Raw genomic sequence first — 25,620 nt, 5'->3', positions numbered from 1 at the left:
GAGAAAATCATGTGGCATTCACATGATTTGTCATGTTGCATTCACATGATAATCATGTTGCGGTAACATGAGATAATCATGTGGCAGCAACATGATTGGTCATGTTTCGGCTACATGACAATATGTGGCAGCAACATGATTTTCATGTAGCCGAAACATGACAAATCATGTGAATGCAACATGATCTTCTCATGTTACCGCAACATGATTATCATGTAGCCGAAACATGATAAATCACGTGAATGCAACATGATTTTCTCATGTTACCGCAACATGACTATCATGTGAATGCAACATGACAAATCATGTGAATGCAACATGATTTCATCATGTTTATTTATCAGCAGTGCATCATGTTGCATTCACGATTAATTTTTTTCCGTGCACCTAACCTGCTCTTACCGCGTATATGACTCATTACTTTTTGACAATATTGTAGCAGGACAACTACCTTAAGTCAGAAGACTAGATTGTTTTTTATAATTTCTTCTCCGCTACGACAGCATATGACGGATGATGAAACATAGAAGACCGAGAACGTGGTATCGGGACTCTATAAACTTGTCGAAACACCTATATGCAAGATCCTTCTACTAGAGTAGCCTTTAGCGGAAGCGATTATTTTGAATATCATTTCTGTCGCTTAGGCCATATTACCCGACAGGCCTTATTACCCGCGGGTGCCTTATACAATAGTTTGTGTAATGAATGCACGAAGGAAACTACCGTTTAATGTCTAAAGTCAGTGTCATGTAGTCAGAGTTATAAAAATAATTAACTTTATTATTATTAAAAAAGATTTATACTTAATAAAATTGGACACTTTGTTTAAGACTATTCACTTAAAAAAACTTAACTCAATGGAAAAAAAGTTATCGTTGGTGTTATGTCGTATCAATTAATAGAGGTATGTAAGGTTACAAAATTCAGCTGACGTTGTCTTGATCTATACATGTGTGTGCTGAATAATTAAATACGCGTGTGCAGTCTAGAGATTTTGGTCATGTTAATAAGGCAGCTAAATTCAAAGTGACGTCATAAGAGAGAAAGGTGTAGATTAGTTATTGGCTTGAATTATTGAGTAGGGATATACTCCGGCCATTTCACTCAAAATTCAGTGGTTTAATATATAAATGAGTGTTTTAATATATATTAAACCACTCGTTTGACCAATCAGAAAAAATTGTATTTTAATATAAAATTTTATGGGTCTGACTTTAGCCAATTAGCGGCGTATTCTTCGGCATGAGTTACATACAAATGTTTACATAAATTATTGATTGGAAAAATTTCGAAATTTTATTTTTCATTAACCGAACATATTTTTTTTTGGAGTTTACTCCTTAAGAATCGATTTTCATATAAGGAGCCCGGTATGGAAAAAATATAAGGTGTAAAATCTACTCAACGAATGACCTCGTTACGATTTTCACTTTTCAGGGGTAAGTGTAGAGGCTATCCTACAAGGCACCGTATGACTGTATTGTATGTATACCGTATACCTAAATATATATATACTCTACAATGCCTTTAACTGATAAATATATATATATAGTATATCAGTCGTACTCTAATGATACGTACAGTGAGCATTATAATTTTGTATTCTCGAGTGTTTTTTATAATTTTAAGCTATTACGGATTTCATATTCTTGTTAGGCTTTATAGAATTACTTTTAAAATTTTTCCATGCCATGTTATAAACTTTATCATCTTTTTATAAACAAATGGATTAATTAAATATTTTGAGAAAATTTTTGTTCACAATATTTTTTACAACACCGAGAGCTAGGTCTATATTTTCTATGGGATTTCTATGGGATGTCGCTGGGATTTCCAGAGAATTCAACTGGCGATACTTCTATCTTGTTTACAATACCGAGAGCTGGGTCTATTATTTCTATGAGATTTCTATGGGATGTCTCTGGGATTTCCAGAGAATTCAACTGGCGATACTTCTATCTTGTTTACAACACCGAGAGCTGGATCTATTTTTTCTTTGGGATTTCTATGGGATGTCTTTGGGATTTCCAGAGAATTCAACTGGCGATACTTCTATCTTGTTTACAACACCGAGAGCTAGGTCTATTTTTTCTTTGGGATTTCTATGGGATGTCTTTGGGATTTCCAAAGAATTGAACTGGCGATACTTCTATCTTGTTTACAACACCGAGAGCTGGGTCTATTTTTTCTATGGGATTTCTATGGGATGTCTCTGGGATTTCCAGAGAATTCAACTGGCGATACTTCTATCTTGTTTACAACACCGAGAGCTGGGTCTATTTTTTCTATGGGATGTCTTTGGGATTTCCAGAGAATTCAACTGGCGATACTTCTATCTTGTTTACAACACCGAGAGCTAGGTCTATTTTTTCTTTGGGATTTCTATGGGATGTCTTTGGGATTTCCAAAGAATTGAACTGGCGATACTTCTATCTTGGTTACAACACCGAGAGCTGGGTCTATTTTTTCTATGGGATTTCTATGGGATGTCTCTGGGATTTCCAGAGAATTCAACTGGCGATACTTCTATCTTGTTTACAACACCGAGAGCTGGGTCTATTTTTTCTATGGGATTTCTATGGGATGTCTTTGGGATTTCCAGAGAATTGAACTGGCGATACTTCTATCTTGTTTACAACACCGAGAGCTGGGTCTATTTTTTTTATTGGATTTCTATGGGATGTCTCTGAATTTTCAGAGAATTTAACTGGCGATACTTCTATTTTTTTTACAACACCGAGAGCTGGGTCTTTTTTTTCTATGGGATGTCTCTGGGATGTCGCTGGTATTTCCAGAGAATTCAACTGGCGATACTTCTATTTTGTTTACAACTACGAGAGCTGGGTCTATTTTTTCTATGGGATTTCTATGGGATGTCTCTGGGATTTCCAGAGAATTGAACTGGCGATACTTCTACCTTGTTTACAACTACGAGAGCTGGGTCTATTTTTTCTATGGGATTTCTATGGGATGTCTCTGGGATTTCCAGAGAATTGAACTGGCGATACTTCTATCTTGTTCACAACACCGAGAGCTGGGTCTATTTTTTCTATGGGATTTCTATGGGATGTCTTTGGGATTTCCAGAGAATTGAACTGGCGATACTTCTATCTTGTTTACAACACCGAGAGCTGGGTCTATTTTTTCTATGGGATTTCTATGGGATGTCTTTGGGATTTCCAGAGAATTGAACTGGCGATACTTCTATTTCTTTTACAACACCGAGAGCTGGGTCTAGTTTTTCTATGGGATGTCTCTGGGATGTCTCTGGGATTTCCAGAGAATTCAACTGGCGATACTTTTATCTTGTTTACAACACCGAGAGCTGGGTCTATTTTTTCTATGGGATTTCTATGGGATGTCTTTGGGATTTCCAGAGAATTGAACTGGCGATACTTCTATCTTGTTTACAACACCGAGAGCTGGGTCTATTTTTTCTATGGGATTTCTATGGGATGTCTCTGGGATTTCCAGAGAATTCAACTGGCGATACTTCTATCTTGTTTACAACACCGAGAGCTAGGTCTATTTTTTCTTTGGGATTTCTATGGGATGTCTTTGGGATTTCCAAAGAATTGAACTGGCGATACTTCTATCTTGTTTACAACACCGAGAGCTGGGTCTATTTTTTCTATGGGATTTCTATGGGATGTCTCTGGGATTTCCAGAGAATTCAACTGGCGATACTTCTATCTTGTTTACAACACCGAGAGCTGGGTCTATTTTTTCTATGGGATTTCTATGGGATGTCTCTGGGATTTCCAGAGAATTGAACTGGCGATACTTCTATCTTGTTTACAACACCGAGAGCTAGGTCTATTTTTTCTTTGGGATTTCTATGGGATGTCTTTGGGATTTCCAAAGAATTGAACTGGCGATACTTCTATCTTGTTTACAACACCGAGAGCTGGGTCTATTTTTTCTATGGGATTTCTATGGGATGTCTCTGGGATTTCCAGAGAATTCAACTGGCGATACTTCTATCTTGTTTACAACACCGAGAGCTGGGTCTATTTTTTCTATGGGATGTCTTTGGGATTTCCAGAGAATTCAACTGGCGATACTTCTATCTTGTTTACAACACCGAGAGCTAGGTCTATTTTTTCTTTGGGATTTCTATGGGATGTCTTTGGGATTTCCAAAGAATTGAACTGGCGATACTTCTATCTTGTTTACAACACCGAGAGCTGGGTCTATTTTTTCTATGGGATTTCTATGGGATGTCTCTGGGATTTCCAGAGAATTCAACTGGCGATACTTCTATCTTGTTTACAACACCGAGAGCTGGGTCTATTTTTTCTATGGGATTTCTATGGGATGTCTTTGGGATTTCCAGAGAATTGAACTGGCGATACTTCTATCTTGTTTACAACACCGAGAGCTGGGTCTATTTTTTTTATTGGATTTCTATGGGATGTCTCTGAATTTTCAGAGAATTTAACTGGCGATACTTCTATTTTTTTTACAACACCGAGAGCTGGGTCTTTTTTTTCTATGGGATGTCTCTGGGATGTCGCTGGTATTTCCAGAGAATTCAACTGGCGATACTTCTATTTTGTTTACAACTACGAGAGCTGGGTCTATTTTTTCTATGGGATTTCTATGGGATGTCTCTGGGATTTCCAGAGAATTGAACTGGCGATACTTCTACCTTGTTTACAACTACGAGAGCTGGGTCTATTTTTTCTATGGGATTTCTATGGGATGTCTCTGGGATTTCCAGAGAATTGAACTGGCGATACTTCTATCTTGTTCACAACACCGAGAGCTGGGTCTATTTTTTCTATGGGATTTCTATGGGATGTCTTTGGGATTTCCAGAGAATTGAACTGGCGATACTTCTATCTTGTTTACAACACCGAGAGCTGGGTCTATTTTTTCTATGGGATTTCTATGGGATGTCTTTGGGATTTCCAGAGAATTGAACTGGCGATACTTCTATTTCTTTTACAACACCGAGAGCTGGGTCTAGTTTTTCTATGGGATGTCTCTGGGATGTCTCTGGGATTTCCAGAGAATTCAACTGGCGATACTTTTATCTTGTTTACAACACCGAGAGCTGGGTCTATTTTTTCTATGGGATTTCTATGGGATGTCTTTGGGATTTCCAGAGAATTGAACTGGCGATACTTCTATCTTGTTTACAACACCGAGAGCTGGGTCTATTTTTTCTATGGGATTTCTATGGGATGTCTCTGGGATTTCCAGAGAATTCAACTGGCGATACTTCTATCTTGTTTACAACACCGAGAGCTGGGTCTATTTTTTCTATGGGATGTCTTTGGGATTTCCAGAGAATTCAACTGGCGATACTTCTATCTTGTTTACAACACCGAGAGCTAGGTCTATTTTTTCTTTGGGATTTCTATGGGATGTCTTTGGGATTTCCAAAGAATTGAACTGGCGATACTTCTATCTTGTTTACAACACCGAGAGCTGGGTCTATTTTTTCTATGGGATTTCTATGGGATGTCTTTGGGATTTCCAGAGAATTGAACTGGCGATACTTCTATCTTGTTTACAACACCGAGAGCTGGGTCTATTTATTTTATGGGATTTCTATGGGATGTCTCTGGGATTTCCAGAGAATTGAACTGGCGATACTTCTATCTTGTTCACAACACCGAGAGCTGGGTCTATTTTTTCTATGGGATTTCTATGGGATGTCTTTGGGATTTCCAGAGAATTGAACTGGCGATACTTCTATCTTGTTTACAACACCGAGAGCTGGGTCTATTTTTTCTATGGGATTTCTATGGGATGTCTTTGGGATTTCCAGAGAATTGAACTGGCGATACTTCTATTTCTTTTACAACACCGAGAGCTGGGTCTAGTTTTTCTATGGGATGTCTCTGGGATGTCTCTGGGATTTCCAGAGAATTCAACTGGCGATACTTTTATCTTGTTTACAACACCGAGAGCTGGGTCTATTTTTTCTATGGGATTTCTATGGGATGTCTTTGGGATTTCCAGAGAATTAAACTGGCGATACTTCTATCTTGTTTACAACACCGAGAGCTGGGTCTATTTTTTCTATGGGATTTCTATGGGATGTCTCTGGGATTTCCAGAGAATTGAACTGGCGATACTTCTATCTTGTTTACAACACCGAGAGCTAGGTCTATTTTTTCTTTGGGATTTCTATGGGATGTCTTTAGGATTTCCAAAGAATTGAACTGGCGATACTTCTATCTTGTTTACAACACCGAGAGCTGGGTCTATTTTTTCTATGGGATTTCTATGGGATGTCTTTGGGATTTCCAGAGAATTGAACTGGCGATACTTCTATCTTGTTTACAACACCGAGAGCTGGGTCTATTTTTTCTATGGGATGTCTTTGGGATTTCCAGAGAATTCAACTGGCGATACTTCTATCTTGTTTACAACACCGAGAGCTAGGTCTATTTTTTCTTTGGGATTTCTATGGGATGTCTTTGGGATTTCCAAAGAATTGAACTGGCGATACTTCTATCTTGTTTACAACACCGATAGCTGGGTCTATTTTTTCTATGGGATTTCTATGGGATGTCTCTGGGATTTCCAGAGAATTCAACTGGCGATACTTCTATCTTGTTTACAACACCGAGAGCTGGGTCTATTTTTTCTATGGGATGTCTTTGGGATTTCCAGAGAATTCAACTGGCGATACTTCTATCTTGTTTACAACACCGAGAGCTAGGTCTATTTTTTCTTTGGGATTTCTATGGGATGTCGCTGGTATTTCCAGAGAATTCAACTGGCGATACTTCTATTTTGTTTACAACTACGAGAGCTGGGTCTATTTTTTCTATGGGATTTCTATGGGATGTCTCTGGGATTTCCAGAGAATTGAACTGGCGATACTTCTACCTTGTTTACAACTACGAGAGCTGGGTCTATTTTTTCTATGGGATTTCTATGGGATGTCTCTGGGATTTCCAGAGAATTCAACTGGCGATACTTCTATCTTGTTTACAACACCGAGAGCTGGGTCTATTTTTTCTATGGGATGTCTTTGGGATTTCCAGAGAATTCAACTGGCGATACTTTTATCTTGTTTACAACACCGAGAGCTGGGTCTATTTTTTCTATGGGATTTCTATGGGATGTCTTTGGGATTTCCAGAGAATTGAACTGGCGATACTTCTATCTTGTTTACAACACCGAGAGCTGGGTCTATTTTGTCTATGGGATTTCTATGGGATGTCTCTGGGATTTCCAGAGAATTCAACTGGCGATACTTCTATCTTGTTTACAACACCGAGAGCTGGGTCTATTTTTTCTATGGGATGTCTTTGGGATTTCCAGAGAATTCAACTGGCGATACTTCTATCTTGTTTACAACACCGAGAGCTAGGTCTATTTTTTCTTTGGGATTTCTATGGGATGTCTTTGGGATTTCCAAAGAATTGAACTGGCGATACTTCTATCTTGTTTACAACACCGAGAGCTGGGTCTATTTTTTCTATGGGATTTCTATGGGATGTCTCTGGGATTTCCAGAGAATTCAACTGGCGATACTTCTATCTTGTTTACAACACCGAGAGCTGGGTCTATTTTTTCTATGGGATTTCTATGGGATGTCTTTGGGATTTCCAGAGAATTGAACTGGCGATACTTCTATCTTGTTTACAACACCGAGAGCTGGGTCTATTTTTTCTATGGGATTTCTATGGGATGTCTTTGGGATTTCCAGAGAATTGAACTGGCGATACTTCTATTTCTTTTACAACACCGAGAGCTGGGTCTAGTTTTTCTATGGGATGTCTCTGGGATGTCGCTGGTATTTCCAGAGAATTCAACTGGCGATACTTCTATCTTGTTTACAACACCGAGAGCTGGGTCTATTTTTTCTATGGGATTTCTATGGAATGTCTCTGGGATTTCCAGAGAATTCAACTGGCGATACTTCTATCTTGTTTACAACACCGAAAGCTGGGTCTATTATTTCTATAGAATTTCTATGGGATGTCTCTGAGATTTCCAGAGAATTCAACTGGCGATACTTCTATCTTGTTTACAACACCGAGAGCTGGGTCTATTTTTTCTATGGGATTTCTATGGAATGTCTCTGGGATTTCCAGAGAATTCAACTGGCGATACTTCTATCTTGTTTACAACACCGAAAGCTGGGTCTATTATTTCTATAGAATTTCTATGGGATGTCTCTGAGATTTCCAGAGAATTTAACTGGCGATACTTCTATCTTTTTTACAACACCGAGAGCTGGGTCTATTTTTTCTATGGGATTTCTATGGAATGTCTCTGGGATTTCCAGAGAATTCAACTGGCGATACTTCTATTTTTTTTTACAACACCGGAAGCTGGGTCTATTTTTTTTATGGGATTTCTATGGGATGTCTCTGAATTTTCAGAGAATTTAACTGGCGATACTTCTATCTTGTTCACAACACCGAGAGCTGGGTCTATTTTTTCTATGGGATTTCTATGGGATTTCTCTGGGATTTCCAGAGAATTGAACTGGCGATACTTCTATCTTGTTCACAACACCGAGAGCTGGGTCTATTTTTTCTATGGGATTTCTATGGGATGTCTTTGGGATTTCCAGAGAATTGAACTGGCGATACTTCTATCTTGTTTACAACACCGAGAGCTGGGTCTATTTTTTCTATGGGATTTCTATGGGATGTCTTTGGGATTTCCAGAGAATTGAACTGGCGATACTTCTATTTCTTTTACAACACCGAGAGCTGGGTCTAGTTTTTCTATGGGATGTCTCTGGGATGTCTCTGGGATTTCCAGAGAATTCAACTGGCGATACTTTTATCTTGTTTACAACACCGAGAGCTGGGTCTATTTTTTCTATGGGATTTCTATGGGATGTCTTTGGGATTTCCAGAGAATTAAACTGGCGATACTTCTATCTTGTTTACAACACCGAGAGCTGGGTCTATTTTTTCTATGGGATTTCTATGGGATGTCTTTGGGATTTCCAGAGAATTGAACTGGCGATACTTCTATTTCTTTTACAACACCGAGAGCTGGGTCTAGTTTTTCTATGGGATGTCTCTGGGATGTCGCTGGTATTTCCAGAGAATTCAACTGGCGATACTTCTATCTTGTTTACAACACCGAGAGCTGGGTCTATTTTTTCTATGGGATTTCTATGGAATGTCTCTGGGATTTCCAGAGAATTCAACTGGCGATACTTCTATCTTGTTTACAACACCGAAAGCTGGGTCTATTATTTCTATAGAATTTCTATGGGATGTCTCTGAGATTTCCAGAGAATTCAACTGGCGATACTTCTATCTTGTTTACAACACCGAGAGCTGGGTCTATTTTTTCTATGGGATTTCTATGGGATGTCTTTGGGATTTCCAGAGAATTGAACTGGCGATACTTCTATTTCTTTTACAACACCGAGAGCTGGGTCTAGTTTTTCTATGGGATGTCTCTGGGATGTCGCTGGTATTTCCAGAGAATTCAACTGGCGATACTTCTATCTTGTTTACAACACCGAGAGCTGGGTCTATTTTTTCTATGGGATTTCTATGGAATGTCTCTGGGATTTCCAGAGAATTCAACTGGCGATACTTCTATCTTGTTTACAACACCGAAAGCTGGGTCTATTATTTCTATAGAATTTCTATGGGATGTCTCTGAGATTTCCAGAGAATTTAACTGGCGATACTTCTATCTTTTTTACAACACCGAGAGCTGGGTCTATTTTTTCTATGGGATTTCTATGGGATGTCTCTGGGATTTCCAGAGAATTGAACTGGCGATACTTCTATCTTGTTTACAACTACGAGAGCTGGGTCTATTTTTTCTATGGGATTTCTATAGGATGTCTCTGGGATTTCCAGAGAATTGAACTGGCGATACTTCTACCTTGTTTACAACACCGAGAGCTGGGTCTATTTTTTCTATGGGATTTCTATGGAATGTCTCTGGGATTTCCAGAGAATTCAACTGGCGATACTTCTATCTTGTTTACAACACCGAAAGCTGGGTCTATTATTTCTATAGAATTTCTATGGGATGTCTCTGAGATTTCCAGAGAATTTAACTGGCGATACTTCTATCTTTTTTACAACACCGAGAGCTGGGTCTATTTTTTCTATGGGATTTCTATGGAATGTCTCTGGGATTTCCAGAGAATTCAACTGGCGATACTTCTATTTTTTTTTACAACACCGGAAGCTGGGTCTATTTTTTTTATGGGATTTCTATGGGATGTCTCTGAATTTTCAGAGAATTTAACTGGCGATACTTCTATCTTTTTAACAACACCTAGAGCTGGGTCTATTATTTCTATGGGATTTCTATGAGATGTCTCTGGGATTTCCAGAGAATTTAACTGGCGACACTTCTATCTTTTTTACAACACCGAGAGCTGGGTCTATTTTTTCTATGGGATTTCTATGGGATGGCTCTGGGATTTCCAGAGAATTGAACTGGCGATGCTTCTATCTTTTTTACAACACCTAGAGCTGGGTCTATTATTTCTATGGGATTTCTATGAGATGTCTCTGGGATTTCCAGAGAATTTAACTGGCGACACTTCTATCTTTTTTACAACACCGAGAGCTGGGTCTATTTTTTCTATGGGATTTCTATGGGATGGCTCTGGGATTTTCAGAGAATTTAACTGGCGATACTTCTATCTTTTTTACAACACCGAGAGCTGGGTCTATTTTTTCTATGGGATTTCTATGGGATGGCTCTGGGATTTCCAGAGAATTGAACTGGCGATACTTCTATCTTGTTTACAACACCGAGAGCTAGGTCTATTTTTTCTTTGGGATTTCTATGGGATGTCTTTGGGATTTCCAAAGAATTGAACTGGCGATACTTCTATCTTGTTTACAACACCGAGAGCTGGGTCTATTTTTTCTATGGGATTTCTATCGGACGTCTTTGGGATTTCCAGAGAATTGAACTGGCGATACTTCTATCTTGTTTACAACACCGAGAGCTGGGTCTATTTTTTTTATGGGATTTCTATGGGATGTCTCTGGGATTTCCAGAGAATTGAACTGGCGATACTTCTATCTTGTTCACAACACCGAGAGCTGGGTCTATTTTTTCTATGGGATTTCTATGGGATGTCTTTGGGATTTCCAGAGAATTGAACTGGCGATACTTCTATCTTGTTTACAACACCGAGAGCTGGGTCTATTTTTTCTATGGGATTTCTATGGGATGTCTTTGGGATTTCCAGAGAATTGAACTGGCGATACTTCTATTTCTTTTACAACACCGAGAGCTGGGTCTAGTTTTTCTATGGGATGTCTCTGGGATGTCTCTGGGATTTCCAGAGAATTCAACTGGCGATACTTTTATCTTGTTTACAACACCGAGAGCTGGGTCTATTTTTTCTATGGGATTTCTATGGGATGTCTTTGGGATTTCCAGAGAATTAAACTGGCGATACTTCTATCTTGTTTACAACACCGAGAGCTGGGTCTATTTTTTCTATGGGATTTCTATGGGATGTCTTTGGGATTTCCAGAGAATTGAACTGGCGATACTTCTATTTCTTTTACAACACCGAGAGCTGGGTCTAGTTTTTCTATGGGATGTCTCTGGGATGTCGCTGGTATTTCCAGAGAATTCAACTGGCGATACTTCTATCTTGTTTACAACACCGAGAGCTGGGTCTATTTTTTCTATGGGATTTCTATGGAATGTCTCTGGGATTTCCAGAGAATTCAACTGGCGATACTTCTATCTTGTTTACAACACCGAAAGCTGGGTCTATTATTTCTATAGAATTTCTATGGGATGTCTCTGAGATTTCCAGAGAATTCAACTGGCGATACTTCTATCTTGTTTACAACACCGAGAGCTGGGTCTATTTTTTCTATGGGATTTCTATGGGATGTCTTTGGGATTTCCAGAGAATTGAACTGGCGATACTTCTATTTCTTTTACAACACCGAGAGCTGGGTCTAGTTTTTCTATGGGATGTCTCTGGGATGTCGCTGGTATTTCCAGAGAATTCAACTGGCGATACTTCTATCTTGTTTACAACACCGAGAGCTGGGTCTATTTTTTCTATGGGATTTCTATGGAATGTCTCTGGGATTTCCAGAGAATTCAACTGGCGATACTTCTATCTTGTTTACAACACCGAAAGCTGGGTCTATTATTTCTATAGAATTTCTATGGGATGTCTCTGAGATTTCCAGAGAATTTAACTGGCGATACTTCTATCTTTTTTACAACACCGAGAGCTGGGTCTATTTTGTCTATGGGATTTCTATGGGATGTCTCTGGGATTTCCAGAGAATTGAACTGGCGATACTTCTATCTTGTTTACAACTACGAGAGCTGGGTCTATTTTTTCTATGGGATTTCTATAGGATGTCTCTGGGATTTCCAGAGAATTGAACTGGCGATACTTCTACCTTGTTTACAACACCGAGAGCTGGGTCTATTTTTTCTATGGGATTTCTATGGAATGTCTCTGGGATTTCCAGAGAATTCAACTGGCGATACTTCTATCTTGTTTACAACACCGAAAGCTGGGTCTATTATTTCTATAGAATTTCTATGGGATGTCTCTGAGATTTCCAGAGAATTTAACTGGCGATACTTCTATCTTTTTTACAACACCGAGAGCTGGGTCTATTTTTTCTATGGGATTTCTATGGAATGTCTCTGGGATTTCCAGAGAATTCAACTGGCGATACTTCTATTTTTTTTTACAACACCGGAAGCTGGGTCTATTTTTTTTATGGGATTTCTATGGGATGTCTCTGAATTTTCAGAGAATTTAACTGGCGATACTTCTATCTTTTTTACAACACCTAGAGCTGGGTCTATTATTTCTATGGGATTTCTATGAGATGTCTCTGGGATTTCCAGAGAATTTAACTGGCGACACTTCTATCTTTTTTACAACACCGAGAGCTGGGTCTATTTTTTCTATGGGATTTCTATGGGATGGCTCTGGGATTTCCAGAGAATTGAACTGGCGATACTTCTATCTTTTTTACAACACCTAGAGCTGGGTCTATTATTTCTATGGGATTTCTATGAGATGTCTCTGGGATTTCCAGAGAATTTAACTGGCGACACTTCTATCTTTTTTACAACACCGAGAGCTGGGTCTATTTTTTCTATGGGATTTCTATGGGATGGCTCTGGGATTTTCAGAGAATTTAACTGGCGATACTTCTATCTTTTTTACAACACCGAGAGCTGGGTCTATTTTTTCTATGCGATTTCTATGGGATGGCTCTGGGATTTCCAGAGAATTGAACTGGCGATACTTCTATCTTGTTTACAACTACGAGAGCTGGGTCTATTTTTTCTACGGGATTTCTATGGGATGTCTTTGGGATTTCCAGAGAATTCAACTGGCGATACTTCTATTTTGTTTACAACTACGAGAGCTGGGTCTATTTTTTCTATGGGATTTCTATGGGATGTCTCTGGGATTTCCAGAGAATTGAACTGGCGATACTTCTATCTTTTTTCCAACACCTAGAGCTGGGTCTATTATTTCTATGGGATTTCTATGAGATGTCTCTGGGATTTCCAGAGAATTTAACTGGCGACACTTCTATTTTTTTTTACAACACCGGAAGCTGGGTCTATTTTTTTTATGGGATTTCTATGGGATGTCTCTGAATTTTCAGAGAATTTAACTGGCGATACTTCTATTTTTTTTACAACACCGAGAGCTGGGTCTTTTTTTTCTATGGGATGTCTCTGGGATGTCGCTGGTATTTCCAGAGAATTCAACTGGCGATACTTCTATTTTGTTTACAACTACGAGAGCTGGGTCTATTTTTTCTATGGGATTTCTATGGGATGTCTCTGGGATTTCCAGAGAATTGAACTGGCGATACTTCTATCTTGTTTACAACTACGAGAGCTGGGTCTATTTTTTCTACGGGATTTCTATGGGATGTCTTTGGGATTTCCAGAGAATTCAACTGGCGATACTTCTATTTTGTTTACAACTACGAGAGCTGGGTCTATTTTTTCTATGGGATTTCTATGGGATGTCTCTGGGATTTCCAGAGAATTGAACTGGCGATACTTCTATCTTGTTTACAACTACGAGAGCTGGGTCTATTTTTTCTATGGGATTTCTATGGGATGTCTCTGGGATTTCCAGAGAATTGAACTGGCGATACTTCTATCTTGTTTACAACACCGAGAGCTGGGTCTATTTTTTCTACGGGATTTCCATGGGATGTCTTTGGGATTTCCAGAGAATTGAACTGGCGATACTTCTATCTTGTTTACAACACCGAGAGCTGGGTCTATTTTTTTTATGGGATTTCTATGGGATGTCTCTGGGATTTCCAGAAAATTGAACTGGCGATACTTCTATTTTTTTTCACAACACCGAGAGCTGGTTTTATTTTTTTTCTGGGATTTCTATGGGATGTCTCTGGGATTTCCAGAGAATTTAACTGGCGATACTCCTATCTTTTTTACAACACATAGAGCTGGGTCTATTATTTCTATGGGATTTCTATGGGATGTCTCTGGGATTTCCAGAGAATTCAACTGGCGATACTTCTATTTTTATTACAACACCGAGTGCTGGGTCTATATTTCCTCCTGGTTGTTCTTCGACATGATTTCCGAGGCTCTTTTTATGGAAAATAACAGAAAATACTGGAGGAATACCAATATTTGAATCCTAGACTCTCGACAGAACCATGTAGTGGGGTACGTAGAGGGCATCTCGAGGTGTTGGACTGGTAGAGCACTCGGCGCGATACCGAATTGGTCTGGGTTCGATTCCCAGTTCGGGCTATCTATATTTTTCTCAATTCATCTATAAATTGTCTTATTGAGAAGGTTATTTGCATGTTTGCATGTTTAGGTTCCCACTATATTTAAATGGAACAAGTTTAGTTGTCGCACGCAGATAACCGTACAACGCACACAAATATCGTGGAAACAGTTGAATGGACAATCAACTATTTGGTGAATAAGAGCGTGGGCTTAGATAGCACTTATATCGCATGAATTATAAAAAATAATTAAAAAACTACGCTCACTAAAGTTGCGGCGTGCGCACGCCGAAACTGCCGCGGCAAAGCTGATTTTCAATGTTAAATTAATATTATAAATGTTGGAGCTACAATTCGAGGAGTCGAGAACTTTTCGACTAAAATTTTCCTCTCTTCCAGAAACTTTTTCTATATGTGAGTTATCACTTATACTTTTTGAGATTTTGCCAAAAAGCTGGACGGCTCATTTTTTTAACGGTTATTCGTTCATAACAATTGTAATTTTATTTTTCCAAAAAACCAAATCCAAAAAACGTCTTTTTCTAGACGCCATTCCGGATCGTTCAAGCTATCAACTATATTTTTAGGAGACCTGTAACTATTTTTCGCAGGAAGTCAACTTTTCAACTAGACTAAAATAGAATAAAAATACAGTATTTAGGTATCTTGATTGATTCGTTTATTTACCATTTGATCTGGTATTAACCTCTTTCTTAGAGTAGTAAATCTTTAATTCTGTGCCTATTTAGACAGTCGATCTGAAGGAGTAAACTCCAATCGTGCGTCGGAGCTGACACACACTCTTTTTTTTTTTTTTAAATTTATTGCAATGCAGTTCTACAAAATATTAAATTTTTTTTAATAAAAGTTATGAATTTAATTATATATATGGAAATATTTTATTTTGATTGAGATGAAATTTCATTGCATGAAGCCCGAAAACATTTCCACTTACTGACATGGATAAAAAATAAATTTTTGCAGTCTATAAATTTAGTAAATAAATTTTTTTAATTTTAAACAAATTATTTAAAATATTGAAATTTATTGAAGTATTTGTATATTGATATAAAAATTATGTAGTATAGTTAAATTTAAAAATGAAATTTAATATAAAAGATCAATAAAATTTACCTTCTCAACTTGGACATTCTTTACAGCAATTTCAGCCTGATTCTTAACCAAAACTTTTCGTAACTCGTCTACTTGAGCAGCAGCATCCACAAGTTTACTCAAACCGTTGCTCATACGGAATGCGAGGTTATTGATTTCGTCTAGACGTTGCTTATAAATTTCTTTATACCCATTGATAAATGACAAAAATGATTTCGGCGTGACGTAAATACGTCTGCGATATCTGTCATAATAATCATTACAAGTCTCACTAATATTATCGTGTACTTCGCCCATCGTTTCAATCAATTGCTCTTTGATATCATTTCCACATACAATATCAAAATTTTTTAAAAAGTGATTGCTGACTGCACAAAGTGCATCTCTAGGCCATCTGCTAAACCAATTCATTGTGCAACCAGATATCAATGCGGGAAATTTTAATGATCGCGAACGAAATTTTTCGCCCACCTATGGGTTTACCAATCGGCCAATTAAATTTCATTAATGAATTGTTATTTAATTATAAATATTAATTACCGGTGAAAAACATAAAACAATGTGGAGATTATTTCTCGCACGTGTTATGAAATAGTTGTAAAGATTGTCTTGGGTCGGCGGACATTTAGGATCATCTTTTTTCATCAATGGAATTACACTTGTCGTTATATCATCAAGCTCGTCTTTAGTAAATAAATTTGCTATTTCTCCGACACTTAATACGTTATTTATGTATTCAAGAAATGATTCATCCTTAATCTCGTTGTCAGTAAAAATAAATGTTATTCCTTTATTTCCGGTACCGGCTTCACGGTAAAGTTTTCTTATGTCATCCATCAAACTTGCGACGTTATAAATTCTGTGTAATTTCAATTTTAAATTTTAGCGCTCAATAAAAAACAAAACCAGAATTTAATATTTAAATAATTAAATTATTTTTTAAATTATGGGATTTTAAAAATGATGACCGTAAAAATTTACGGACAGAAAAATAAATTTATGAAAAAATTTCTGATTTTTAGTTCATGACATATATTATTATAATTTTTATACGGACATGCATTGAAATTTTGAAGCTTGGTTGTAATTATTATTATATTTCTCCAAAGTAGATAAATAGCAACTAATGTTGTAGTTCAAGAGAGATTTATAATATCAAGTAATCTTGAAGGATATGAGAAGTTTGGAAAGTCATTAAAGTTCGTTTGTAAGTTGACTGTTGTCTGAAACTTGTTTCGAATTCATATAAAAGCTTATACAAATCAACATGACTCTAAATAATCTCTATTTCACTTCAGATCTTAGCAAATTAACTTTTGTCTTGGCATTGTTTGTAATTTTGAAAGTTAGTTTTATTTGAAAAAATTCGCAGTCAAAAATAGTAGGCTTTAAAAAATCTTTATGAAGGTTTTTTAAGCTGTGATTTAAATTTTTTAAAAAATTAAAGGAAAGGGCCATATATGTAGTAGTGCACTTCGTCAGTAAAAAAGTCAGTATATTACGGAAATCATTTTCTGTCAGTAATAACTCTATACAATATAAACGTTTCTTGTTCATTTCGTTGTCCTCTAGTAGGAAAACCCGAAAATAATTCAAAGAAAAATTTATTTTTCGAATCCAGATCAATATGAGGATGAATGAGGATGACTATCTATGAAAGGTGGCCCTTAACTATTCGTCTGTTGGGAATAACTCTGTGTAATACAAACATTTTTTGTTCATCATGATGTCTTCTAGTAGGAGAACCCGAAAATAATTCAAAGAAAAATTTATTTTTCGAATCCAGATCAATATGAGGATGAATGAGGATGACTATCTACGAAAGGTGGCCCTTAATTATTCGTCTGTTGGGAATAACTCTGTGTAATACAAACATTTTTTGTTCATTATGATGTCTTCTAGTAGGAAAAACCCACTAACGTCCTGCGAATAATTTATTTTTCGAATCCACATCAATATGAGGATAAATGAAGATAAATGAGGATGAATGAGGATGACTATCTATGACTAGTGGCCCGTAACTTTTTATCTGTTGGGAATAACTTTACACGACATTAACGATTTTTAATCATTTCGATGTACTCTAGTAGGAAATCCCCCAAAAAGTCCTAAAAAAAATTTTCTTGTTGACTTTTGAAGCCATATCCGAGCAGGGAGGATGACGTCTCTATGTGTTTTACGAAAAGTGGTCCGTAACTTTTTTTTGTTAGGAATTACTCTACTTTGATAAAAATTCAGTAAACTATCGGTAAACTACGGAAATTTCTGAAGCTTTCGATTTTTTTTTTCATAAATTTTTACTGGTCCACATTTTTTAAATTACCGAAATTTTTAGACGGCTAAAAATTTTTATAGTATTATATTTTATCATACCTCGTTAAAACAATTTGAAAAAAATTATAACCAGCAATAAAAGAGGCTAATCTTGTTAAACTCTGTTTACCAGATCCGCCAACACCAACTAGCATCGCATTGCCCCTTGACACTCCAAGAATTCGTGAAATTCTCATTAAATGAACCAAAGCGTCGTTAAAGAATACCAAATCTAGGTTCATACCGCGAATGCTTTCATTAAATTGAGCCATATTTTCATGCACTTTTGATATTACAGCTTCATAACTTAAATATTTATAACAACACAGTTATTTTTCAAACGATGAAAAGAAATAAATAGATAAATTTATAACATGATAAATTTTCGTTAAAATATAATACCTCAGAACTTGTTCGTAAACTTTCGGTGCTTCAAAAATAAAATCATCTGGCTCATCACCCGTCGGTTCAGGAGGTTCGCGTAAAAAGTCAACGAAATACCCATCAATAGCTTCATAATATTTGAAATCATCTCCTAAATATTTTTCACCCGTTTCACGTAAGCATTTTTTAAACCAATTTCTATCGTCGGCATTTACAAATCTACAATTTAAATAAAATAAAAAATATTTTTTAAAAATATTAAATTCTATGCGGGTTTCAAAAATCTTCAGCAAATACACAGTAAAAAGAGCGGTGTTAAAAATGGGCTTAATTTAACACCACGCGGTGTTAAAATGAAATAACACCGGTGTAGAAGGTGTAATTTGGTGGTGTTAAAATACCGGTATTAAATCGGTGTGAAAAAAAAAATTCCACGTATAGAAATTAGAAAAAAAAAAGTATTGCATGTAAGAAAATATAAAAATTTAATGAATATTATCTGGAGGAAATTTAAATTTTGCTATGTACTTATTTACCCCTCCGTTCGTCGCGCCGCGGCGTTCCGCGGCCATGTATTTAATATTGCGGTGTTGCCAAGTATCATAACTATGATTTTAAAAAATTAAAACCACACAAACTTATATGACTAAATTTTTTAAAAATTTTTTAATAAAATAAAAATATTAAAGAAAGAGATGAATTAAATGAGCTGGAAATGAGTCACTGGTAGTAACTGGCAACACTGCCGGTTATTATTATTTATGCCATACGTAATTTATTTAAAAATTACACAATTTTACGCCCACCATTTCAATGATCAATAATTTCATTGATTAATAAAACCGCTAATTAACTGTAGTGATCAAGTAAGTAAAAATATTCACAAAGTTAAATATTTTCACCAGCAAAGAATTTTTTAACACCCTTACTACGGTTTTTTTACAGCCTGAGTCGAAATTTAGAGCCCATTTTGAACCTTCTAAAGTCGGATCTATTCCGGACTTGGAGGCTCGAAATAGAGTCTGTTTCCTTGTTAAATTAGCAAATGCTGTTAATAGTTCAATTTTTTATAATAAGATGATAATAATAGAAAAATGACAATTAATTTCATATAAATTTCGTTGCATGTCAAAAAAATAATGCTTACAATTAATTTTAAAAAATCTGTAATTTTTTATATCATCACAAATAATTTAATAATAATGAATCGAAATTTATTATGGGAGTAATATTGTCGGACTTGAAGGTTCAAAATCGGACCTCTCAGTGAATGTTCAGACCTCTGGGTTCAAAGTCGGAGCTAGAGGCCTACAGGGCTCTCAATCGGATCTATTTCGGGCTATAGGGACCTATATAGGCTCTAAATTTCGACTCGGGAGTGTAAATATAAATAAACGAAATTAAGAATAAATATGAGACGTTGATTACCTGTCTGAAATAACACGAGTGCATTCGTGATCCCAGAGCTTAAGCAAAGTTCCCGGTGTTTTGCATTCGTCTCTCTCGATTCGAAGAATCCCTTCCCAAATACGTGACAAATCACGTAAATTAAATACATAGTGAAATTTGGCTGGGGTTGGTAACATTTTAGCTTTAGTCTGTTGCCAAATAATACGTGTCAGCGGTACTAATTTCGGTAAAAAATTAACAATTTCATTATTGAATCTTGATTCGCTGAAATAACCGCAACCAATAGCACTAAATATCGTGTCCATTGATCTATCAGATGGTAACGTGCAGTTAAAAATATTAAACTGTCGTTTTAAACGAGGAGGGATGTCATTTCTGCCCCCGCCAGGGTGTATCATTGCTGCTAATAATTGTATGTCTTGTATGAAATTAAAATCACCGGGTTTATCCAACGAATAAAAACCCGAGTATTCCATTAATTGACGCACTATTTCATTTGTTATTTGATCACCCCATTCATTAATCGCCGGCATATTAATATCATCAATAAAAACTGTCATTTTCTTTCCACCAGCTGGTCCGTACGTCGTACCAACTCGTTTTTCTACGTAACTTTCGAATACTCTCTAACAATAATTAATCATAGTAAGAAAGTTCACCAAAAAAAAAATTAATTATTGTTTCATAAATTAATTAATTCGTCAGTTATCAAGTAATTAATTTTTTTAATTTTATTTAAAAGGCTTTAAAATTATTTTACCTGGACCATGTTCGGCGTTGATGCAGATGAAAAATTAAATGATTTATTTAAATGATACTCGGGATCGTATTTAGACATGTAACTTTTTATCATGACTGTTTTTCCAGTTCCCTGTTCACCTGTAGTTTATTAAATTTTTTAAAAAATATTTATTCGGGTTAAATTTGAAATTTAAGTCGAGCCGTTTTATAAATAAGACGAAATTTACTAAACCCTTTTGTTATTGAAATAAAATATGTTAGCAAACAAAAAAATAATATAGGCTACATTACCAATGAGCAAAACGGCTTTTCCTTGCCGCGCAATTACGTCTATCAGAAACAGAGTCCTCGTGTTATCCACATTTGGAACCAATATCCTGTAATACTCTAGCACACGCTCCGGTGGATATACGAAGTCAGGTACCATCTGGCTCCAATGTATCCATTCGCCTTTATCCGAAACTAGGTACTCGTACAGTGTTTCCTCTGGCTTTATCCAAACATTTAACATCCGTATTAAAATCCATTGTCAAATTAACAATTTAGCTAATTGTTATTTTGTATTTACTGAGAGTTTCGGCCAGTCGCATTTCGACGGATGACTTAACAAGAATTCTTGTAAAGCAGCTCGTGTGTCTAACTCGAGAACGGCGCCAAGACTCCATAGAAGTGAGAAAAGAAATAGTTTTTCGATATGGAAATCTTGATATTCTTAAATTTTAATAAATTCAAAAAATTAATATTTTGAAAATTCTGAAATTATTTTTAAAAAATTCATGTGTCTCATATTTGCGTCTAAAATTTAAACTGAGTCAATAATAAGTCATAAAAACAAATGTAATTTTCACTAAAAAATTAAAATCTACATTTCAAAATTTAACTTTGAGAAATTTTGATTATTTTATTTACTAAAAAGGAAAGAGAAATCTCGAGATATTTAGACAGTTTCTAGTTTTCTCAGACAGCATAATTTGCGTAAAGTTTTTCCTGGGCTTATATATATTTATAAAAAATATAAATAAAACAATTGTTCATACTGTTAGTATCATCCTGAAGCAAGAGTCCTGTCAGCAAATCGATAGACTGTCTGATGTAAAGAGACTCCAGAAGCGTCATCTTAGCAAGGAGCTTGGTCTGTACAAATGTATGAGCGTCGTCATATATTTTATGGAAAAGTCCTCGCAGTATTTCCGCTTGATGGCTTGGTCTGGTCTTCAGCCAACCCTGTAATCATATTGCATGAGATCTCGACTGCTGTGAAACAACAGCAGCAGTAACGATAAAGCTGAGACAAAAGACCAAAGAGATAAATATTATACAAACTAAAATACAAAAGACACTGACAATGAGCTGTACATATATATCTATATATATGTAGGTAATCAGAATAAATTCACAAAGTCAGTCACCTCGAGTATCGGTAACCATTTTAACACAGAAGCGCTGATAAAGACCATCCCCATTCGCGAAACAGTCGCCGGCGATGCATTGTCAATATTGTCTGGTTCAAACACGAGTTTACTATTTGACGCCATTATAATACGATCGCCATTAGCGAGTGTCAGTGTTTTATTATCATCAAGAACAGAATTCAGATTTTCTATCCATACTGCGTCTACTGGTCCATCTAGTACCAGCCATACATATTCTGTCTTCTTTATAGCCATTGTCCGGCGCCAAAGTGTCGAAAATATGCCGTCAGTCCAGTCATTAGTTGCAACATCAAGTCTACCAAACATTTGCGGCGCAGTAATGGCTTTTGGATTCATACGAATCTCTTTATGAGGTTTTCCCATCAAACTCAAAGCTCTCATTAATGCCCACATACAACGCGTCTTTCCGGATCCCGTGGGACCAAGTACCATCAGACCGTGGCGCACTAGAGATGTCTCATAAAGTTGGATAACTTTTAAATTCCACTCAGGATTATTCACGATTCCAAGCGACTCTACAGCGCTCGTTATTCCATTTTGTAGTTCTTTGTACGTTTGTGTTGTTAATTTTATTCCCGGGAACATGTCTTCAATAAGTGATAAAAATAATGGCTCATCTTCGTCAACTAGTTTTGATAAATTCATTGCGCTAAAACATTTTTTAGAATTTTTTAGTAGATTGTCTAGACAATAATTGTTTTTTTAAAAGTTACCGAAGGACTCGCATGAGTGTTGTTTCTTCGGATTCGCCGGGATGGGCGCGTTTCTGGGCACCAAGAGTTCGTAGACATGATAATATATTTCTCAATCCGAAATCATAGTGCACTTGTTTACTCAGTTGTTCTTCACACAATGCGTATAATGTGAAAAATTTACGGGAAAGTACAATATTTTCTTTAAATCCACATGCTGCTAATTTTACTCGTATAATGATCTTCAAAAAAAAAATTTCTTACTGAGTTTTATTTCAAGTAGAAGTTATAAAAATTTTAACTTTCTATAGAATTATCATTTGCCGATTTCATATGATAGCATGAAAATTGCCATTTAAATTCAGTACAACGAAAAAAAATTAATTTATTATTTAGAAGCATAGAAAAACTAAAGACACGAAACCGTGACTCTGATTCTCGTGTTTCGACTAGCAAAAAAAAATCGTGCAATATCATTTTGGTAAATTTTTCTCAAATCCTAGGACTTTAATAAAAATCTAGATAAAAGTAATTGCTTAAAATGTCAAGAAAATTTCACGTGTAGATACAATCGAAAATTTATTGAAATATTTCTATAATAAAACTACCCGACTAGAAATTTTTAGATGATACCCATTGGGCATTTATTGGGATTCCCCATAGGGATGTCACGCAAAGGCCTTTGGGCAGCCCCAAATGGGCCCTTATTGGGCAGTCCCAATTGGGCCCTAATAGGGAAATCCCCAAGAGATCCCACTAGGGTACCCCTGTTAAAAAAAATATTAAAATGCGAAAAATCTAAGATATTTTAACGTCGGGTTCTCCCACTCAGGTCCCACACAGAACCCAGGTGGGAAATACTGATCATGAATTATTTTATTTTTGTTTGGGATTTCCCGATTGGGTTCTGTTTGGGCCCTCGTAAGGATTTCCCTATTGGGAATGCTTCATTGGGGCCCAAAGAGATCCAGATACATACAGTGGGCGATCCCACAGTAATTTCTAGTCGGGTACTATTTATTTTATATACTATTCCCGAAATATGTTTAGTAGATTCCTCGGTTGGCGTGAATAAATAAAAAACTTGGTTAGTTATTAGTATAATACAGATTTTCAATAAATTATTAACATACTTGCCTGTCCGGTACCATCATAGCAACACTACGGAATTGTGTTTTCAAATTTTCCGGCAGTTCTTGTCTTCCAGCATATCCAGGATTCATTGTTATGAAAATACCAAATTCATAATCGATATTATAAGTTTCACCGTCACTAAAAATGAATAACAAATGGATTCTTACCCAATAAATAATAAGAATAACAATAAATAATAATAATAATTTATAAAATGTATAAATGCCTGAACATAAAACTTGTACGTTTTTCTTTGCGCGCAGTTAGTACAATAGCTATTTGTTGTGCCGCAACAGAAAGTACAGGCAAATCGATACGATTAAATTCATCAAAACATCCCCAAGCTCCCGCTTGAGCAAGACCCTGTATTAATGTTGAAAGTTAATTATAAAATAGACAATTGATATACGATAATAATAAAACATTTAAGACCTTGAATATTCTACCAAGACCCCGGAAATCCATTTGATCAGAGCAGTTGAACACGATGACGTATTTCCCAAGAGCTTTTCCCATGTCTTTAGTTGTTTCTGTTTTGCCAGTTCCAGCGGGTCCAGCTGGAGCACCTCCAAAGTTCATTCCTTTAAAAATACAATTGTAAAATTTATTATCTTTTACTACTTAACCACAGCTATTCTATTGCTTCTATTGTTTATCAATACTGGAAAAAAAAAACGGTGTAAGTCCAGGCTGTCCCGATGTTAAGCCTACACTATAATAGAAGTGGTGTTAAACATGGACTCAATTTAACATCGCGCGGTGTTAAAATGAAATAACACTGGTGTAGGCGGTGTTAAAATACCGGTGTTAAATCGGTGTAAAAACAAATTCCACGTATAGAAATTAGAAAAAAAAATGTATTACTTTTAAAAAGATATAAAAATTTAATGAATATTATCTGGAGGAAATTTCAATTTTACTGTGTACTTATTTAAGTAATTATTTATTATATACGTAATTTATTCAAAAATTACACAATTTTACGCCCACTATTTCAATCACCAATAATTTCATTAATAAATAAACCACTAATTAACTGTAGTGATCGAGTAAGTAAAAATATTTACAAAGTAAAATATTTTCACCACCGAAAAATATTTCAACGCTGAGAAATTTTTTGAATACCGATAAAGAATATTTACACCTTCGGCGCTGTTATTTTACCACCGCTTTTGGTGTTGAAATTTAACACCTATACCGCCTGGACTTACCCCGGTTTTTTTTTACAGTGTATCGATATTGAATTCCACTCCAAAAATGGTATTAAAATAACACCGGCAGTGGTGTTCAAACTTCTCCCGGTGTTAAGTATTAATTAATTTATTATTTTATTACCAACAGCCTGTGCTAGTGTAATATAACATCTATCTGTCAGTGGCGTAATGACAAGACGATCAGTACAACCAAGAAATTCGTTCTGATAAATAAAATTAACATCTGTTATTTTTATAACAACGTCTTCAGTTTCGTTGTTGTAATAAAATCTCGCTTGTTTTAGCCATTCAAAGTCTTGAATACTACGGATTTTACTTTTACAGAGCTCGTCGAAAATGTCTCTGAAAGTTTATTGAGGTAAATTAAATGTTAAGTTTAAGTTTTTACTGATGATTAAATGGGGAAATGAGAAAATAAGAGAGAAAGAGACAGAAAATAAATGCAAAGGAGAGTTTTAGTAAGAAGTAAAGAGTA

General features: G+C 36.1%; 1 protein-coding gene across 1 annotated transcript in view; it reads right to left on the bottom strand.

Moving 5' to 3' along the window:
- LOC130676999 (dynein axonemal heavy chain 8) overlaps positions 1-25,620 on the bottom strand; it is a 57,181-nt gene that overhangs the window by 16,926 nt on the left and 14,635 nt on the right. Inside the window, 14 exon segments of the mRNA XM_057483516.1 lie at positions 15,846-16,295; positions 16,365-16,683; positions 18,198-18,443; positions 18,540-18,740; positions 19,950-20,557; positions 20,692-20,810; positions 20,964-21,162; positions 21,241-21,383; positions 21,710-21,896; positions 22,082-22,754; positions 22,819-23,039; positions 23,931-24,069; positions 24,158-24,512; positions 25,267-25,487. Coding sequence (XP_057339499.1) covers positions 15,846-16,295; positions 16,365-16,683; positions 18,198-18,443; positions 18,540-18,740; positions 19,950-20,557; positions 20,692-20,810; positions 20,964-21,162; positions 21,241-21,383; positions 21,710-21,896; positions 22,082-22,754; positions 22,819-23,039; positions 23,931-24,069; positions 24,158-24,512; positions 25,267-25,487 — 4,081 coding nt within the window.

The sequence above is a fragment of the Microplitis mediator genome, chromosome 11 (assembly GCF_029852145.1).
Source record: "Microplitis mediator isolate UGA2020A chromosome 11, iyMicMedi2.1, whole genome shotgun sequence".
Lineage (NCBI taxonomy): Eukaryota > Metazoa > Arthropoda > Insecta > Hymenoptera > Braconidae > Microplitis > Microplitis mediator.
The sequence above is the reverse complement of the archived record's forward strand: the minus strand, read 5'-3'. Positions and strand labels throughout refer to the sequence as shown.